The 21569-nt window shown below is 43.2% G+C and overlaps 1 protein-coding gene across 4 annotated transcripts in view; it reads right to left on the reverse strand.

The window, feature by feature from the left end:
- Positions 1 to 1432: 1432 nt before the first annotated feature.
- LOC141272660 (uncharacterized) overlaps positions 1433 to 21569 on the reverse strand; it is a 35161-nt gene continuing 15024 nt past the window's right edge. For 2 of the 4 annotated variants that reach the window (XM_073683618.1, XM_073683608.1), the window contains 4 exons: positions 8843 to 8982; positions 8344 to 8523; positions 5909 to 6032; positions 1433 to 3729 (listed from right to left, as the gene is read on the reverse strand). In XM_073683618.1, coding sequence (XP_073539719.1) covers positions 2234 to 3729; positions 5909 to 6032; positions 8344 to 8523; positions 8843 to 8982 — 1940 coding nt within the window. In that variant the 3' untranslated portion in view covers positions 1433 to 2233. Of the gene's footprint in view, positions 3730 to 5908; positions 6033 to 8343; positions 8524 to 8842; positions 8983 to 21182; positions 21307 to 21569 lie in introns of all 4 variants that reach the window. The other 2 variants (XM_073683600.1, XM_073683626.1) reach the window with 2 other exon arrangements.

A 21569-nucleotide genomic window follows, 5' to 3' on the forward strand; every position in this document is an offset into this window, starting at 1 on the left:
TAATGAGTGATTCACTACTAAAATTTAAGAAGGGCCTGGATGCCTTTCTTGAAACGTATAATATTACAAGTTATGAATACTAGATTCCTTGATAGGGCGTTGATCCAGGGAACTAGTCTGATTGTCGTATGGAGTCAGGAAGGAATTTTTTTCCCCAATGTGGAGCTTAGTGTTTGCCACATGGGTATTTTTTGCCTTCCTCTGGATCAACATATTAGGCTATGGGTTGAACTAGATGGACTTAGTCTTCCTTCAACCTTAAAAACTATGTTACTATGTTACATGTAAAGCGTCATGGAATAAATGTCGCTATAATAATAAATAATAATAATAATAACGTGCTGCATTCATCTTTCCTTCAACTTTTACCAAGTTTCCTGATCCTTTGTAGCTCACACATCCCCAAAACATCAGCGATCCACCACCGTGCTTTACAGTAGGAATGGTGTTCCTTTAATCATAGGCATTGTTGACCTCTCTCAAAATGTAACGTTTATGGTTGTGGCCAAAAAGTTAAATTTTGGTCTCATCACTCCAAATTACCTTGTTCCAGTAGTTTTTAGGCTTGTCTCTGTGCTGTTTGGCGTATTGTAGGCGAGATACTTTGTGGCATTTGCGGAGTAATGGCTTTCTTCTGGCGACTCGACCAGGAAGCCCATTTTTCTTCAAGTGCATCTTGAAACAGCCACACCGCTAGTTTTCAGAGAGTCCAGAATTTCAGCTGATGATATTTGTGGGTTTTAATTTTCCTGGCAGTTGTGGCGGAAATTCTTGGTGGGCTACCTGACCGTGGTTTGGTTTCTACAGAGCTCCTGATTTTCCATTTGTTAATCACAGTTTGAATGCTGCTGACTGGCATTATCAATTCCTTGGATATCTTTTTGTATCCCTTTCCTGTGTTATACAGTTCAGCTACCTTTTCCCGTAGATCCATTAGCAATTCTTTCGCTTTCCCCATGACTCACAATCCAGAAACGTCAGTGGCTGGATGAAAGATGCAAGAGTCTGTCTGGATCCCAGAAACTCACTCAGCTTTTATGCACACACACTGATTACAAGCAAACAGGTCACAGGTGAGGATGTCACCTTTAGCAGCCATTCAAACCCATTTGTGTCAAATTCTGTGCATGTTATCAGGCCAAAATCACCAGGGTATGTGAACTTTTGATCAGGGTCATTTGGATGTTTTTGGTTGTCATTAAGATTTAAAAAGAGGAAACACAGTAGTTTGACAATAAATGGCTTCATCCAACCAATAACCAGGAGTGGAGAAAAAGTTTTTTTGTTATCATTCATATTCTCTGAAACAAGGCCAAGAAAGCAAAAATTCTGCCAGGGTATATAGACTTTTAAGCACAACTGTATGTAGCACGTTTGCACTTTAATAGATTTTCATGGGTACACCATCTCAGTCACGACACATTCTCACTTTATCATAAGTGTATTTTTTTTTTCATAATGCAAAATAAATATAAACACACATATTTGTTTCACTTTCATCACATTATTTCATTATTTTTATTATTCATCCTTTTTTATGTCTATAATAAGTATGACTTTTAATCAATTCATGAATATTCACTGAATAGCATATTAACTCTTATCGGTTTATGCTCTTGTATTAACATTGTCACATATTGGAATTGGGTTGGAAGAGACATAGCACCCTCAAACCAATCTAGCAAAATCTGAACTCCAATATGGCACTCCTTCCCTTCTGAGGTTTGCACTTTGCCTCATAAGTAGTTTTCGATCGCATACGGGGTAGTAGCGTACTCTGGAGAAATTGTGATACAAACTGCACTGTCCATTTTCTCCTGTTATCCCTTTTGAAAATATAAACTTAGGGCCAAAGCAACATTTTAGAGGAAGAAATGGTAATTGTCCATTGACTCAGCCCAAGAGAGTTAAAAATGTTCACTACACACCTAGATGAATTCCTCAAGAGGTGTAGTTTCTAAAATGGGGTCATTGCAGGGGTTTCCATTGGTTAGGCATATCAGGGGCTCTGCAAACATGACATGGCGTCCGCTATCTATACCAGCCAATTTTGTGTTTCTAAAGTGAAATAGTGCTCCTTCCCTTCCCAGCCCTGTCGTGCGAGCAAACAGTAGTTTTCCACCAGATATATAGGGTATCGGCGTGCTCAGGAGAAATTGCACATTAAATTGTAAGGTCCATTTTTTGGGGCTAAAGCAACATTTTTGTGGGAAAAAAAGTTAAATTCTCATATTTAAAAGTTTAAAGTGGCTTCTCTTGTGTGAATTTTCTTATGTCGAACAAGATGTGACTTATCTCCAAAGCATTTCCCGCATTCTGAACATAAGTACGGCTTCTCCCCTGTGTGAGTTCTCTGATGTTTTGCAAAATCTGTTTGTCGTGTGAAACATTTCCCGCATTCTGAACATGAAAACAGATTCTCTCTTGTATGAAGTCTTTGATGCGTAGTGAGATAAGATTTATCTGTAAAACTTTTCCCACATTCTGTACATAAATATGGCTTCTTATTACTTGTGTGAGTTCTCTGATGTTTAACACTATCTGATTGATATGTAAAACATTTCCCACATTCTGAACATGAATACGGCTTCTCTCCTGTGTGAATTCTCTGGTGTCTAGCAAGACTTGATTGATCTGAAAAACATTTCCTACATTCTAAACACGAGTATGGCTTCTCCCCTGTGTGACTTCTCCGATGTTTAACAAGACCTGATTTATGAGCAAAACATTTTCCACATTCTGAACATGAATACGGCTTTTCTCCTGAGTGAATTCTCTGATGTTGAGCATACACTGATTGATGTGTAAAACATTTCCCGCATTCTAAACATGAAAACGGCTTCTCTCCTGTGTGAATTCTCTGATGTGTAACAAGATATGATTTACCTGTAAAGCATTTACCGCATTCTGAACATGAATATGGCTTCTCTCCTGTGTGAGTTGTCTGATGTGTAACATGACCTGACTGATGAGTAAAACATTTCCCACATTCTGAACATGAATAATTTTTCTCCCCTATGTGACATTGCATATGTCTAAGAAGACTTGATTTATATGCAAAGCACTTCCCACATAGTAAACATGAAAATGCTTTCTCCCCCATGTGACTGTTCTCATGACCACCAAGACTTGATTTATCTGTAAAGCATTCCCCACATAGTGCACTTGAAAGTGGTCTCTCTCTCGTGTGCGTTCTTTGATGTTTAACAAAATGTGATTGCTGTCTAAAACACTGCCCACATTCTGAACATGAATACGGCTTCTCCCCGGTGTGAATTCTATGGTGTCTAACAAGACCTGATTTATCTATAAAAGACTTCTTACATAGTGAACATGAAAACGGCTTCTCGCCCTTGTGAAATCTTTCATGTATAACAAGACTTGATTTATCTGAAAAGCTTTTTCCACATTCAGAACAGGAGTACGGCTTCTCCCCTGTGTGAATTCTTCTGTGTGCATGGAGACTTGAGCTTCTTGTAAAGTGTTTTCCACATTGACCACATTTATATCTTTTGCCCCCTTTTTTACCAGTATTTGAGGTAACAATCTGAGATTGCTTATCAGAAGAAGAATCCTCCCGGTGGGGGGGATTATGGGTTCGATCCATACTGTGAAGTCTTGAATTTACATTTAGGTTGATGAAGTGTTCTTCTGAGCGCTGCTTGATATCTTCCACTTTATAATTTAGCAATAAAGAAGAGATTCTGTCTGAATTCATTACGTGATTTTCTGTTTAAAATTGAAAATGGATTTTGTAAGTTTGAAGAATAGAAAAAAAACAAAACATAAGTAAGATATAACTTTCCAATTAAACAAAGCAAAACACAAGTTAAAAAAAACTGCCTAAGTCAGAAGTGAATCCTCCAAAGGTACACGCCAAACCTCGCTAATCCAATCCTTTTTTAGGTTCAAGAAACTGCAGTAAGAACTATGACAAAGAAACTATATGTGTGATTCTAGCCTTATCAAACATTGTTTAAACATTTTTACATATATCAATGGCAAAATCTGGGATTCTGATCTGCGCCCAACTCCACTTTTATTACATAAACCATGACATAATAAAACTCAAAAACTGAAAAGAACAAGCTTCTCTAACACCAAGAAGGAAAAGTCATGGAATTCTGTAAATCACAAGATGGAGACAAGTTACTGATCTTTAAAATACATAAAATAGAAATAAAATTTTGCAAAACATCTGGATTTTTCCAGTCTAGAGCGTAAGCCACAAACAGAAATCCCCACATTTACAGTCTTTGCTGCTGCCAGTGAGGTTATTAATTTTCCTCTGAGGAAGGTTCTGTCAGGCTGAGTGCACTTGTACACGCAAATCATTGTGATCCTCTGCTGGCAGCTGATGCGCCCTATAGGAGACAAGTCCGGAGTCGCTGTAGCCATAGGAGCATTTTAGGTCATGCAGGCTGCTCAAAGTAGAATAAGCAACATGAGGACTGGCAGTGTTGTGTTGGAAAACCTGGGACACTTTGACATTCCCTCGTGAAGGCCTCTTCATGCCATAGCACACGTGGTCTCCAGACCAGCTTCCAGATATTAATGCTTCAATGAAAAAACAGGACTCATTGCAGAAGAGGCCAGACCTCCATCCCAGCCTGGATTCCCATCTTGTTCTACACCATGATCGCCTTTTAGAGCAGTGGTGTGAGGATAATAAGACACCTGTAGCTGGACATTCGACTCGTGGCCAAATGTCGTGCAGACACCTTCTGATGGTTTGTGCAGACGCTGTATGAGGTCTCAGGATCGGATTTCACTTGCCGTACAGAATGATCACTAAGTGCTGTGACGAATCAACCCCGTACTCCAAGATTTTTCCACATGGGGGTTGTTGTAGCGCCTATGCAGCTAATGGGACATAATGTTATAAAGTGGGGTGAATATTGTGGATCGCATATTGTTGGACATTCTGTGATGAGACCGAAGCACTCCTGGCCCCCACCTTCCTGTGCTCACTTAGCAGTGGCAAACAGACAATGTGCTGATTATTGGGTTGTTGCATAACTGCTGTCTGAGAGCCTACTGTGGGTATTATTTGGTAAGAACAATGGGTGCTAAAATAGCCTGTGTGATTCTCTATAAAACCTGCTTGTGAGAATAAAAGTTAAGTCAATCTTGGAGACACTGTGCGATAGTCATATTTTATATATCCCAATGTAAGAAAAGCCTTTCCATGTCAGAGGCCTGCAGAAGAAGATTGGACATCTGCGGATGGGGTAACTAGCTCCCGTCACAAGTGCCATTTTTCAAATCTAATGTTGAGACCATGTGGGCAGCACTACGAAGAGGCCTTCACAGAGGAACTTTGCACCAGTCCAACTCCCATGATTATGGTGAGGGTGGCATATTGTGCAGTCGTCGGACGCCTCCAGTCTTCATTCCAGGACACTAACAGCTCAGCGTTACATTGATTTGGTGATAGAACTAGCAGTTTGGCCATTTCTCCAAAATGTCCCAGGAGCCGTTTTTCCACACCAAAATGCCAGGCCACATGTTGCTTTTCCTACTGTGAGCAACCTGCATGGTTTAAACGTGCTCCCATGGCTGCAGCGTCTCAAGTCAAAGTCATGAATCCCATTGGGAAGGTCATTGGTTGGGATTACACAGGAACTTACAGCAGCAGATCCTGAGGTTCTGTACAAGTGTATTCAGAACCTTCATCAAATGACCATTAATGACCTCAGTGATAGCAGCCAAGGCTGGAAGTGCCGGGATTTCTGCATGAGGCTCAGGCTGAATAACCCAGAGGTTTGGAAAATGTTGTTTCCATATTTTTATCATTTGCAGATCAGTGAGATCTCCATCCTGTGATTTTCATCATTCCATGAGTTTTCCTTCTTGGTGCTGAAATTTCAATGTTGATGAGTTTATATTCTATATAATCTGCTCTCACCTTGTGATGTAAGAGGCCGGAGCTCCTCCATCATCACCTCCTTGTACTGATCCTGCTGTCCTTCTAGATACTCCCACTCCTCCATGGAGAGATAGACAGCGACGTCCTGACACCTTATAGGAACCTGACAACAACGACACCGTCATCACCCAGAATCCTCCAGTGCTGTCCTGTATAATGTCCCAGCAGTCACATCTCCGCTCATCACCCAGAATCCTCCAGTGCTGTCCTGTATAATGTCCCAGCAGTCACCTCTCCAGTCATCACCCAGAATCCTCCAGTGCTGTCCTGTATAATGTCCCAGCAGTCACCTCTCCAGTCATCACCCAGAATCCTCCAGTGCCGTCCTGTATAATGTCCCAGCAGTCACCTCTCCGCTCATCACCCAGAATCCTCCAGTGCTGTCCTGTATAATGTCCCAGCAGTCACCTCTCCGGTCATCACCCAGAATCCTCCAGTGCTGTCCTGTATAATGTCCCAGCAGTCACCTCACCGGTCATCACCCAGAATCCTCCAGTGCCGTCCTGTATAATGTCCCAGCATTCACCTCTCCACTCATCACCCAGAATCCTCCAGTGCTGTCCTGTATAATGTCCCAGCAGTCACCTCTCCGCTCATCACCCAGAATCCTCCAGTGCTGTCCTGTATAATGTCCCAGCAGTCACCTCACCGGTCATCACTCAGAATCTTCCAGTGCCGTCCTGTACAATGTCCCAGCAGTCACCTCTTCGCTCATCACCCAGAATCCTCCAGTGCTGTCCTGTTAAATGTCCCAGCAGTCACCTCTCCGCTCATCACCCAAAATCCTCCAGTGCTGTCCTGTATAATGTCCCAGCAGTCACCTCTCCGGTTATCACCCAGAATCCTCCAGTGCCGTCCTGTATAATGTCCCAGCAGTCACCTCTTCGCTCATCACCCAAAATCCTCCAGTGCTGTCCTGTATAATGTCCCAGCAGTCACCTCTCCGGTTATCACCCAGAATCCTCCAGTGCCGTCCTGTATAATGTCGCAGCAGTCACCTCTCCAGTCATCACCCAGAATCCTCCAGTGCCATCCTGTATAATGTCCCAGTAGTCACCTCTCCGGTCATCACCCAGAATCCTCCAGTGCTGTCCTGTATAATGTCCCAGCAGTCATCTCTTCGGTCATCACCCAGAATCCTCCAGTGCTGTCCTGTATAATGTCCCAGCAGTCACATCTCCGGTCATCACCCAGAATCCTCCAGTGCCGTACTGTATAATGTCCCTGCAGTCACCTCTCCACTCATCACCCAGAATCCTCCAGTGCTGTCCTGTATAATGTCCCAGCAGTCACCTCTCCGGTCATCACCCAGAATCCTCCAGTGCTGTCCAGTATAATGTCCCAGAGGTCACCTCTCCGGTCATCACCCAGAATCCTCCAGTGCTGTCCTGTATAATGTCCCAGCAGTCACCTCTCCGCTCATCACCCAGAATACTCCAGTGCTGTCCTGTATCATGTCCCAGCAGTCACCTCTCCGGTCATCACCCAGAATCCTAGAGTGCTGTCCTGTATAATGTCCCAGCAGTCACCTCTCCGCTCATCACCCAGAATCCTTCAGTGCTGTCCTGTATAATGTCCCAGCAGTCACCTCTCCGGTCATCACCCAGAATCCTCCAGTGCTGTCCTGTATAATGTTCCAGCGGTCACCTCTCCGCTCATCACCCAGAATCCTCCAGTGCTGTCCTGTATAATGTTCCAGCAGTCACCTCTCCGCTCATCACCCAGAATCCTCCAGTGCTGTCCTGTATAATGTCCCAGCAGTCACCTCTCCGGTCATCACCCAGAATCCTCCAGTGCTGTCCTGTATAATGTCCCAGCAGTCACCTCTTCGGTCATCACCCAGAATCCTCCAATGCTGTCCTGTATAATGTCCCAGCAGTCACCTCTCTGCTCATCACTCAGAATCCTCCAGTGCTGTCCTGTATAATGTCCCAGCAGTCACCTCTCCGCTCATCATCCAGAATCCTCCAGTGCCGTCCTGTATAATGTCCCAGCAGTCACCTCTCCGGTCATCACCCAGAATCCTCCAGTGCTGTCCTGTATAGTGTCCCAGCAGTCACCTCTCCGGTGATCACCCAGAATCCTCCAGTGCTGTCCTGTATAATGTCCCAGCAGTCACCTCTCCGGTCATCACCCAGAATCCTCCAGTGCTGTCCTGTATAATGTCCCAGCAGTCACCTCTCCGCTCATCACCCAGAATCCTCCAGTGCTATCCTGTATAATGTCCCAGCAGTCACCTCTCCGGTCATCACCCAGAATCCTCTAGTGCTGTCCTGTATAATGTCCCAGCAGTCACCTCTCCGCTCATCACCCAGAATCCTCCAGTGCTGTCCTGTATAATGTCCCAGCAGTCACCTCTCCGGTCATCACCCAGAATCCTCCAGTGCTGTCCTGTATAATGTCCCAGCAGTCACCTCTCCGCTCAGCAGCTCAATCATCTTGTTGCTGAGCTCTAGGATCTTCTTCCTCCTCTCATGTATCGGGGGGTGCGGGGGAGGCTCTGTGATGGGGTCCGGGCTCCGCCCTCCTGACTCCTGGAGATGGATGATGGGAGTCACACCCTCCCCCGGTGTCTTCCTCACTATTGTGTAATCCTGTGTATGGACAGAGACACTTAGGGAGAAGAATTCCTTCCCGACTCCAGATCTGACAATCAGTAGAAATCCCGGGATCAATAACCGTCTCCAGTAATCTGGGACCATAACCTGGAATATTATTACACTCAGGACAGACATCCAGGCCCCTCTACAGCTCTTATAGGGAATCCCCATGACAACTCCTCCTGGCAGAGAGCTGCACACAATCACTGCTCTTACAGTAAAGAATCCTACTCTTCCTCTTCTGGATTTCCTCTTCCCGATGTTGGACTTGTTACATAACACAATAAAGCTGATAGAAATGTAGAGGAGTTACCTCTCCGCTCAGCAGGGAGATGATCTCCAGGGTGACGTGTAATAATCTTCTGGTGGTCTCGTCCTCGTCCATCCTCGGGGGGTCATTCAGGAGGAGGGATGAACACTGGATCAGCTGGAGGGATCTCGTCCTGCCGGCGTCTTCATGATAAAGGAGAAGATGGAAATCACAGGGGACGAAATAACGTGAGAAGCAGGTCCTCTGAGCCGTCACCACAAGGATTATAGGAGGACTCCCAACAAGGAGATTTATGTCATAGTCACAGGATAAGGAATAATGGACACGTGGATCAGGATGAGAGACATGGGGGACATATGGGGACCAGGACGGGGTACATTATTACAAAAAGAGGTCAGGATGGAGGACATTATTACAAGAAAATTAAATATTTCTACGAGAGACATCACTGGGAAGTCATGGGTACACTTAGACTATACACAGAGCTCCTGTGTATAATGTCACTGGTGATCACTGTATTACCTATACACTATACACTATATTCAGAGCTCCTGTGTATAATATCACTGGTGATCACTGAATTACCTGTACACTATACACTATATACAGAGCTCCTGTGTATAATGTCACTGGTGATCACTGTATTACCTGTATAATGACACTATATACAGAGCTCCTGTGTATAATGTCACTGGTGATAACTGTATTACCTGTACACTATACACTATATACAGAGCTCCTGTGTATAATGTCACTGGTGAGCACTGTATTACCTGTACACTATACACTATATAAAGAGCTCCTATGTATAATGTCACTGGTGATCCCTGCATTACCTGTACACTATACACTATATACAGAGCTCCTGTGTATAATATCACTGGTGATCACTGTATTACCTGTACACTATACACTATATATAGAGTTCCTTTGTATAATGTCACTAGTGATCACTTTATTACCTGTACACTATACCTTATATACAGAGCTCCTATGTATAATGTCACTGGTGATCACTGTATTACCTATACACTATATACTATATACAGAGCTCCTGTGTATAATGTCACTGGTGATCACTGTATTACCTGTACACTGACACTATATACAGAGCTCCTGTGTATAATGTCACTGGTGATCCCTGTATTACCTGTACAGTATACACTATATACAGAGCTCCTGTGTATAATGTCACTGGTGATCCCTGTATTACCTGTACACTATACACTATATACAGAGCTCCTGTGTATAATATCACTGGTGATCACTGTATTACCTGTACACTATACACTATATATAGAGTTCCTTTGTATAATGTCACTAGTGATCACTTTATTACCTGTACAATATACACTATATACAGAGCTCCTATGTATAATGTCACTGGTGATCACTGTATTACCTATACACTATATACTATATACAGAGCTCCTGTATATAATGTCACTGGTGATCACTGTATTACCTGTACACTGACACTATATACAGAGCTCCTGTGTATAATGTCACTGGTGATCCCTGTATTACCTGTACACTATACACTATATATAGAGTTCCTTTGTATAATGTCACTAGTGATCACTTTATTACCTGTACACTATATACCAGTGATTGCGAACCTTTTAGAGGCCAAGTGCCCAAACGGCAACCCAAAACCCACTTATTTATCACAAAGTGCCAACACCGCAATTTAACCTGGGGATAGTACGGACATTACAGGATGCATTGGGGCTGGTGCGGACATCGCGGGAGGCATTGGGGCTGGTGCGGACACCGCGGGAGGCATTGCGGACAGTGCGGGAGGTACTGCGGCTGGTGCGGACACAGCGGGAGGCACTGGGGCTGATGCGGACACCACGGGAGGCATTGGGGCTGGTGCGCACACCGGGTGAGGCATTGAGGCTGGTGCGGACACCCCGGGAGGCAATGAGGCTGGTGAGGACACAACGGGAGGCACTGCGGTTGATGCGGACACCACGGGAGGCGTTGGGGCTGATGCGGACACTGCGGGAGGCATTGGGGCTGGTTCGGACATTGAGGGAGGTATTTAGGCTGGTGCGGACATTGGGGGAGACAGTGGGGCTATGTGACTGACGGACAAGGGGATGTCTGGTGGATGGCATGACACACGGATACAACAGGATGATATAGGGGGGAGAAAGGCCCTAATGGTAGGGAGCAAGGGAAGGGATGGGACACCTCCTGACACCAACCTGCTGCCAGCAAGAGACTAACATTAACCCTTGCTGGACCAAAGGAAAAAAAAATACCATTTATATTCCAGCATAACCAAAGCTGCCATGAATCCCCTAATGATTTGTAACAGGCTGGTGCGGACATTGCAGAAGACAGTGGGGCTGGTGCCGACATCACGGGAGGCATTGGGGCTAGAGCGGACATCACGGGAAGCATTGGGGCTAGAGCGGACATCACGGGAGGCATTGGGGCTAAAGCAGACATCACGGGATGCATTGGGGCTAGAGCGGACATCACGGGAGGCATTGGGGCTGGAGCGGACATCACAGGAGGCATTGGGGCTGGAGCGGACATCACGGGAGGCATTAGGGCTGGAGCAGACATCACGGGAGGCATTGGGGCTGGAGCAGACATCACGGGAGGCATTGGGGCTAGAGCGGACATCACGGGAGGCATTGGGGCTGGAGCGGACATCACGGGAGGCATTGGGGCTGGAGCGGACATCACGGGAGGCATTGGGGCTGGAGCGGACATCACGGGAGGCATTGGGCCTGGAGCGGACATCACGGGAGGCATTAGGGCTGGTGCGGACACCGCGGGAGGCATTAGGGCTGGTTCGGACATCGCGGGAGGTATTTGGGCTGGTGCGGACAATGCAGGAGTCATTGGAGTTGGTGCGGACATTGGGGGAGACAGTGTGGCTATATCACGGATGGACAAAGGAATGTCCGGTGGACGGCATGACACACGGATACAACAGAATGATATAGGGGGGAGAAAGACCCTAATGGTAGGGAGAAAGGAATGGGACACCTCCTGACACCAACCTGCTGCCAGCAAGACCCTTGCTGGACCAAAGGAAAAAACCTACCATTTAATTTCCAGCATAACCAAATCTGCCATGAATCCCCTAATGATTTGTAAAAGGCTGGTGCGGACATCACAGGAGACAGTGGGGCTGGTGTGAACCTTTTAGAGACAAAGTGCCCAAACAGCAACCCAAAACCCACTTATTTATCACAAAGTGCCAACACCGCAATATAACCTGGGGATGGTACGGACATTACAGGATGCATTGAAGCTGGTGTGGACATTGCAGGACACAGTGGAGCTGGTGCAGACATCACGGGAGGCACTGGGGCTGGAGCGGACATCACGGGAGGCATTGGGGCTGGTGCGGACATCACGGGAGCAATGGGACTGGCGCGGACATCACATGAGGCTTTGGGGCTGGTGCGGACATCACGGGAGGCATTGGGGCTGGTGCAGGCATTGCGGGAGTCATTGGGGCTGGTGCAGACATCACAGGAGGCTTTGGGGCTGGACCGGACATCATGGTAGTCTTTGGGGGTGGTGCAGACATCACAGGAGGGATGCAAAATACACCTACCCACACACACACATACACACTGCCCCTCTGAATAAAGCAGCCCCCATCACCACACACTGCCTCTAGCAAAACAATCAAAACTGTGCCCCCTTAACAATTGTCCCCCCCATCCAAAATGATACATTTAATGTTTGGCTCTTACCAGTGCCTGCGCTGTTTCTGCTCCTCAGCAGCCCTGGCACAGGCAGCAGTGTGAAAAGGTCAGTAGCATGATGACGTCATCACACTGCTGCACGTCAGACCAGGGACTAACAGATGCTCTCTCAGCCCCAGTCCCAGCGCAGCACTGTTCAAATATATTCATGTCTATAAGATGCAAATGCATTTGAACTTGAGAGGAAGGGAGCAGCATCTACCGGGCCTGGCGTGTATGCCCACAGGGAGGGCTCCAAGTGCCCCCCCTAGCATGCATGCCATAGGTTCGTCACCACTGCTATACACTATATACAGAGCTCCTGTGTATAATGTCACTGGTGATCACTGTATTACCTATACACTATATACTATATACAGAGCTCCTGTGTATAATGTCACTGGTGATCACTGTATTACCTATACACTATATACTATATACAGAGCTCCTGTGTATAATGTCACTGGTGATCACTGTATTACCTATACACTGACACTATACACTATATACAGAGCTCATGTGTATAATGTCACTGGTGATCACTGTATTACCTGTACACTATATACAGAGCTCCAGTGTATAATGTCACTGGTAATCCCTGTATTACCTGTATACTATACAATATATACAGAGCTCATGTGCATAATGTCACTGGTGATCACTGTATTACCTGTACACTATACACTATATACAGAGCTCCTGTGCATAATATCACTGCTGATCCCTGTATTACCTGTACACTGACACTATATACAGAACTCCTGTGTATAATGTCACTGGTGATCACTGTATTACCTGTACACTATACACTATATACAGAGTTCCTGTGTATAATGTCACTGGTGATCACTGTATTACCTGTACACTATACACTATATACAGAGCTCCTGTGTATAATGTCACTGGTGATCACTTTATTACCTGTACACTATACACTATATACAGAGCTCCTGTGTATAATGTCACTGGTGATCACTGTATTACCTGTACACTGATACTATATACAGAGCTCCTGTGTATAATGTCACTGGTGATCACTGTATTACCTGTACACTGACACTATATACAGAGCTCCTGTGTATAATGTCACTGGTAATCACTGTATTACCTATACACTACATACAGAGCTCCTGTGTATAATGTCACTGGTGATCACTGTATTACCTGTACACTGACACTATATACAGAGCTCCTGTGTATAATGTCACTGGTGATCACTGTATTACCTGTACACTGATACTATATACAGAGCTCCTGTGTATAACGTCACTGGTGATCCCTGTATTACCTGTACACTATACACTATATACAGAGCTCCTGTGTACAATGTCACTGGTGATCACTATATTACCTGTACACTATACATAATATACAGAGCTCCTGCGTATAATGTCACTGGTGATCCCTGTATTACCTGTACACTATACACTATATACAGAGCTCCTGTGTATAATGTCTCTGGTGATCACTGTATTACCTGTACACTGACACTATATACAGAGCTCCTGTGTATAAAGTCACTGGTGATCACTGTATTACCTGTACACTGATACTATACACAGAGCTCTTGTGTATAATGTCACTGGTGATCCCTGTATTACCTGAACACTATACACTATATACAGAGCTCCTGTGTATAATGTCACTGGTGATCACTGTATTACGTGTACACTATATACAGAACTACTGTGTATAATGCTACTGGTGATCACTGCATTACCTGTACACTGACACTATATACAGAGCTCCTGTGTATAATGTCACTGGTGATCACTGTATTACCTGTACACTATACACTATATATAGAGCTCCTGTGTATAATGTCACTGGTGATCACTGTATTACCTGTACAGTATACACTATATACAGAGCTCCTGTGTATAATGTCACTAGTGATCACTGTATTACCTGTACACTATACAATATATACAGAGCTCCTGTGTATAATGTCAATGGTCATCCCTGTATTACCTGTACACTGACACTATATACAGAGCTCCTGGGTATAATGTCACTGGTGATCACTGTATTACCTGTACACTATACACTATATACAGAGCTCCTGTGTATAATGTCACTGGTGATCACTGTATTATCTGTACACTGACACTATATACATAGCTCCTGTGTATAATGTCACTGGTGATCACTGTATTACCTGTACACTATACACTATATGCAGAGCTCCTGTGTATAATGTCACTGGTGATCACTGTATTACCTGTACACTATATACAGAGCTCCTGTCTATAATGTCACTGGTGATCACTGTATTACCTGTACACTATACACTATATACAGAGCTCCTGTGTATAATGTCACTGGTAATCCCTGTATTACCTATACACTATATACAGTGCTCCTGTGTATAATGTCACTGGTGAACCCTGTATTACCTGTACACTGACACTATATACAGAGCTCCTGTGTATAATGTCACTGGTGATCTCTGTATTACCTGTACACTATATACAGACCTCCTGTGTATAATGTCACTGGTGATCACTGTATGACCTGTATACTATACATGATATACAGAGCTCCTGTGTATAATGTCACTGGTGATTCCTGTATTACCTTTACACTATATATAGAGCTCCTGTGTATAATGTCACTGGTGAACCCTGTATTACCTGTACACTGACACTATATACAGAGCTCCTGTGTATAATGTCACTGGTGATCACTGTATTACCTGTACACTATAAGCTATACACATAGCTCCTGAGTATGTCACTGGTGATCATTGTATTACCTGTACACTATACACTATATACAGATTTCCTGTGTATAATGTCACTGGTGATCACTGTATTACATGTACACTGACACTATATACAGAGCTCCTGTGTATAATGTCACTGGTGATCACTGTATTACCTGTGTACTATACACTATATACAGAGCTCCTGTGTTTAATGTTACTGGTGAAACCTGTATTACCTGTACACTGAAACTATATACAGAGCTCCTGTGTATAATGTCACTGGTGATCCCTGTATTACCTGTACACTATATAGTATATACAGAGCTCCTGTGTATAATGTCACTGGTGATCACTGTATTACCTGTACACTATACACTATATACAGAGCTCCTGTGTATAATGTCACTGGTGATCACTGTATTACCTGCACACTATACACTATAAACAGAGCTCCTGTGTATAATGTCACTGGTGATCCCTGTATTACCTGTACACTATATACTATATACAGAGCTCTTGTGTATAATGTCACTGGTAATCACTGTATTACCTGTATACTATACACGATATACAGAGCTCCTGTGTATAATGTCACTGGTGATCACTGTATTAACTGTACACTATACACTATATACAGAGCTCCTGTGTATAATGTCACTAATGATTCCTGTATTAGCTTTACACTATATACAGAGCTCCTGTGTATAATGTCACTGGTGAACCCTATATTACCTGTACACTGACACTATATACAGAGCTCCTATGTATAATGTCACATGTGATCACTGTATTATCTGTACACTGACACTATATACAGAGCTCCTGTGTATAATGTCACTGGTGATCACTGTATTACCTGTACACTATAAGTTATACACATATCTCCTGTGTATGTCACTGGTGATCATTGTATTACCTGTACACTATACACTATATACAGATTTCCTGTGTATAATGTCACTGGTGATCACTGTATTACCTGTACACTATACACTATATACAGAGCTCCTGTGTATAATGTTACTGGTAATCACTGTATTACCTGTACACTGACACTATATACAGAGCTCCTGTGTATAATGTCACTGGTGATCACTGTATTACCTGTAAACTATATAGTATATACAGAGCTCCTGTGTATAATGTCACTGATCACTGTATTACCTGTGTACTATACACTATATACCGAGCTCCTGTGTTTAATGTTACTGGTGATCCCTGTATTACCTGTACACTGACACTATATACAGAGCTCCTGTGTATAATGTCACTGGTGATCCCTGTATTACCTGTACACTGACACTATATACAGAGCTCCTGTGTATAATGTCACTGGTGATCACTGTATTACCTGTACACTATACACTATATACAGAGCTCCTGTGTTTAATGTTACTGGTAATCCCTGTATTACCTGTACACTGACACTATATACAGAGCTCCTGTGTATAATGTCACTGGTGATCCCTGTATTACCTGTTAACTATATAGTATATACAGAGCTCCTGTGTATAATGTCACTGGTGATCACTGTATTACCTGTACACTATACACTATATACAGAGCTCCTGTGTATAATGTCACTGGTGATCACTGTATTACCTGTACACTATACACTATATACAGAGCTCCTGTGTATAATGTCACTGGTGATCCCCTTATTACCTGTACACTATATACTATATACAGAGCTCCTGTGTATAATGTCACTGGTGATCACTGTATTACCTGTACACTATACACTATATACAGAGCTCCTGTGTATAATGTCACTGGTGATCACTGTATTACCTGTACACTATACACTATATACAGAGCTTCTGTGTATAATGTCACTGGTGATCACTGTATTACCTGTACACTAAACACTATATACAGAGCTACTGTGTATAATGTCACTGGTGATTACTGTATTGCCTGTACACTATACACTATATACAGATCTCCTGTTTATAATGTCACTGGTGATCCCTGTATTACCTGTACACTATACACTATATACAGAGCTCCTGTGTATAATGTCACTGGTGATCACTGTATTACCTGTACACTGATACTATATACAGAGCTCCTGTGTATAATGTCACTGGTGATCACTGTATTACCTGTACACTGACACTATATACAGAGCTCCTGTGTATAATGTCACTGGTCATCCCTGTATTACCTGTACATTACATACAGAGCTCCTGTGTATAATGTCACTGGTGATCACTGTATTACCTGTACACTGACACTATATACAGAGCTCCTGTGTATAATGTCACTGGTGATCACTGTATTACCTGTACACTGATACTATATACAGAGCTCCTGTGTATAACGTCACTGGTGATCCCTGTATTACCTGTACACTATACACTATATACAGAGCTCCTGTGTACAATGTCACTGGTGATCACTATATGACCTGTACACTATACATAATATACAGAGCTCCTGCGTATAATGTCACTGGTGATCCCTGTATTACCTGTACACTATATACAGAGCTCCTGTGTATAATGTCACTGGTGATCACTGTATTATCTGTACACTGACACTATATACAGAGCTCCTGTGTATAAAGTCACTGGTGATCACTGTATTACCTGTACACTGATACTATACACAGAGCTCTTGTGTATAATGTCACTGATGATCCCTGTATTACCTGAACACTATACACTATATACAGAGCTCCTGTGTATAATGTCACTGGTGATCACTGTATTACGTGTACACTATATACAGAACTACTGTGTATAATGCTACTGGTGATCACTGTATTACCTGTACACTGACACTATATACAGAGCTCCTGTGTATAATGTCACTGGTGATCACTGTATTACCTGTACACTATACACTATATACAGAGCTCCTGTGTATAATGTCACAAGTGATCACTGTATTACCTGTACACTATACAATATATACAGAGCTCCTGTGTATAATGTCAATGGTCATCCCTGTATTACCTGTACACTGACACTATATACAGAGCTCCTGTGTATAATGTCACTGGTGATCACTGTATTACCTGTACACTATATACAGAGCTCCTGTGTATAATGTCACTGGTGATCACTGTATTACCTGTACACTATACACTATATACAGAGCTCCTGTGTATAATGTCACTGGTTATCACTGTATTACCTGTACACTATATACAGAGCTCCTGTGTATAATGTCACTGGTGATCACTGTATTATCTGTACACTATACACTACGTACAGAGCTCCTGTGTATAATGTCACTGGGGATCCCTTTACTACCTTTACACTATATACAGAGCTCCTGTGTATAATGTCACTGATGATCCCTGTATTACCTTTACACTATATAGAGAGCTCCTGTGTATAATGTCACTGGTGATCACTGTATTATCTGTACACTGACACTATATACAGAGCTCCTGTGTATAATGTCACTGGTGATCACTGTATTACCTGTACACTATACACTATATACAGAGCTCCTGTGTATAATGTCACTGGTGATCACTGTATTACCTGTACACTATATACAGAGCTCCTGTCTATAATGTCACTGGTGATCACTGTATTACCTGTACACTATACACTATATACAGAGCTCCTGTGTATAATGTCACTGGTAATCCCTGTATTACCTATACACTATATACAGTGCTCCTGTGTATAATGTCACTGGTGAACCCTGTATTACCTGTACACTGACACTATATACAGAGCTCCTGTGTATAATGTCACTGGTGATCTCTGTATTACCTGTACACTATATACAGACCTCCTGTGTATAATGTCACTGGTGATCACTGTATGACCTGTATACTATACATGATATACAGAGCTCCTGTGTATAATGTCACTGGTGATTCCTGTATTACCTTTACACTATAAGCTATACACATAGCTCCTGTGTATGTCACTGGTGATCATTGTATAACCTGTACACTATACACTATATACAGATTTCCTGTGTATAATATCACTGGTGATCACTGTATTACATGTACACTGACACTATATACAGAGCTCCTGTGTATAATGTCACTGGTGATCACTGTATTACCTGTGTACTATACACTATATACAGAGCTCCTGTGTTTAATGTTACTGGTGATCCCTGTATTACCTGTACACTGAAACTATATACAGAGCTCCTGTGTATAATGTCACTGGTGATCCCTGTATTACCTGTACACTATATAGTATATACAGAGCTCCTGTGTATAATGTCACTGGTGATCACTGTATTACCTGTACACTATACACTATATACAGAGCTCCTGTGTATAATGTCACTGGTGATCACTGTATTACCTGCACACTATACACTATAAACAGAGCTCCTGTGTATAATGTCACTGGTGATCCCTGTATTACCTGTACACTATATACTATATACAGAGCTCCTGTGTATAATGTCGCTGGTGATCACTGTATTACCTGTACACTATACACTATATACAGAGCTCCTGTGTATAATGTCACTGGTGATCACTGTATTACCTGTACACTATACACTATATACAGAGCTTCTGTGTATAATGTCACTGGTGATCACTGTATTACCTGTACACTATACACTATATACAGAGCTACTGTGTATAATGTCACTGGTGATCACTGTATTACCTGTACACTGACACTATATACAGAGCTCCTGTGTATAATGTCACTGGTGATCACTGTATTACCTGTACAATATACACTATATACAGAGCTCCTGTGTATAATGTCACTGGTGATCACTGTATTACCTGTACACTGACACTATATACAGAGCTCCTGTGTATAATGTCACTGGTGATCACTGTATTACCTGTACACTATACACTATATACAGAGCTCCTGTGTATAATGTCACTGGTGATCCCTGTATTACCTGTACACTATAAACTATATACAGAGCTCCGGTGTATAATGTCACTGGTGATCATTGTATTACCTGTACACTATACACTATATACAGAGCTCCTGTGTATAATGTCACTGGTGATCACTGTATTACCTGTACACTATACACTATATAAAGATCTGCTGTTTATAATGTCACTGGTGATCCCTGTATTACCTGTAGACTATACACTATATACAGAGCTCCTGTGTATAATGTCATTGGTGATCACTGTATTACCTGTACACTGATACTATATACAGAGCTCCTGTGCATAATGTCACTGGTGATCACTGTTTTACCTGTACACTGACACTATATTCAGAGCTCCTCTGTATAATGTCACTGGTGATCACTGTATTACCTGTACACTGATACTATATACAGAGCTCATGTGTATAATGTCACTGGTGATCCCTGTATTACCTGTACACTATACAATATATACAGAGCTCCTGTGTACAATGTCACTGGTGATCACTATTTTACCTGTACAATATACACTATATACAGAGCTCCTGTGTATAATGTCACTGGTGATCCCTGTATTACCTGTACACTATACACTATATACAGAGCTCCTGTGTATAATGTTGTCATTGGTTATCCCTGTATTACCTGTGCACTATACAACATATACAGAGCTCCTATAAGGTAGCGGCAACTCCCAGGCCTGGCGTGGATGCCCACATGGAGGGCTCCGAGTGCCCCCAAGGCTATATACTATACACAGAACTCCTGTGAATAATGTCACTCCGTGTTCTGCTCCGTGCTCTGCTCCATTCTCTTCCAAACTATTTTAAAGCAGCTGCTTTATCTGCCAGTTCTTACTCCTTTAGAAGCTCATTTCACCGGCCGCTTTTGCGAATTTGTACTGAAACACGATTCATAATCACTCTCCCCATCTGAGCATGGGGGAGGGGAGCAAAGACCGATACCAGGAGAGAAATTGTAACTAGATTACAAATTTTTCTGCTAAAACGGCAAAAAAAATCATATGACATAGGCCTTTATTGTACCTGGCAGAAAAGATTGTGGTGTGAAAAAAGCCAAAATTGGGGAAATTCATCATTACATTGGACTAGTGTACCTGGTGGTATAAGAGGCCGGAGCTCCTCCATCATCACCTCCTGGTACCGATCCTGGTGTCCTTCTAGATACTCCCACTCCTCCATGGTGAGATAGACAGCGACGTCCTGACACCTTATAGGAACCTGACAACAACGACACCGTCATCTCCCAGAATCCTCCAGTGCTGTCCTGTATAATGTCCCAGCAGGCACCTCTCCGGTCATCACCCAGAATCCTCCAGTGCCGTCCTGTATACTGTCCCAGCAGTCACCTCTCCGCTCATCACCCAGAATCCTCCAGTGCCGTCCTGTATAATGTCCCAGCAGTCAGCTCTCCGGTCATCACCCAGAATCCTCCAGTGCTGTCCTGTATAATGTCCCAGCAGTCACCTCTCCGGTCATCACCC

The sequence above is a fragment of the Phyllobates terribilis genome, unplaced genomic scaffold (genome assembly GCF_046119375.1).
Source record: "Phyllobates terribilis strain yellow unplaced genomic scaffold, ASM4611937v1 Scaffold_1__5_contigs__length_1240528914, whole genome shotgun sequence".
Taxonomy (NCBI): domain Eukaryota; kingdom Metazoa; phylum Chordata; class Amphibia; order Anura; family Dendrobatidae; genus Phyllobates; species Phyllobates terribilis.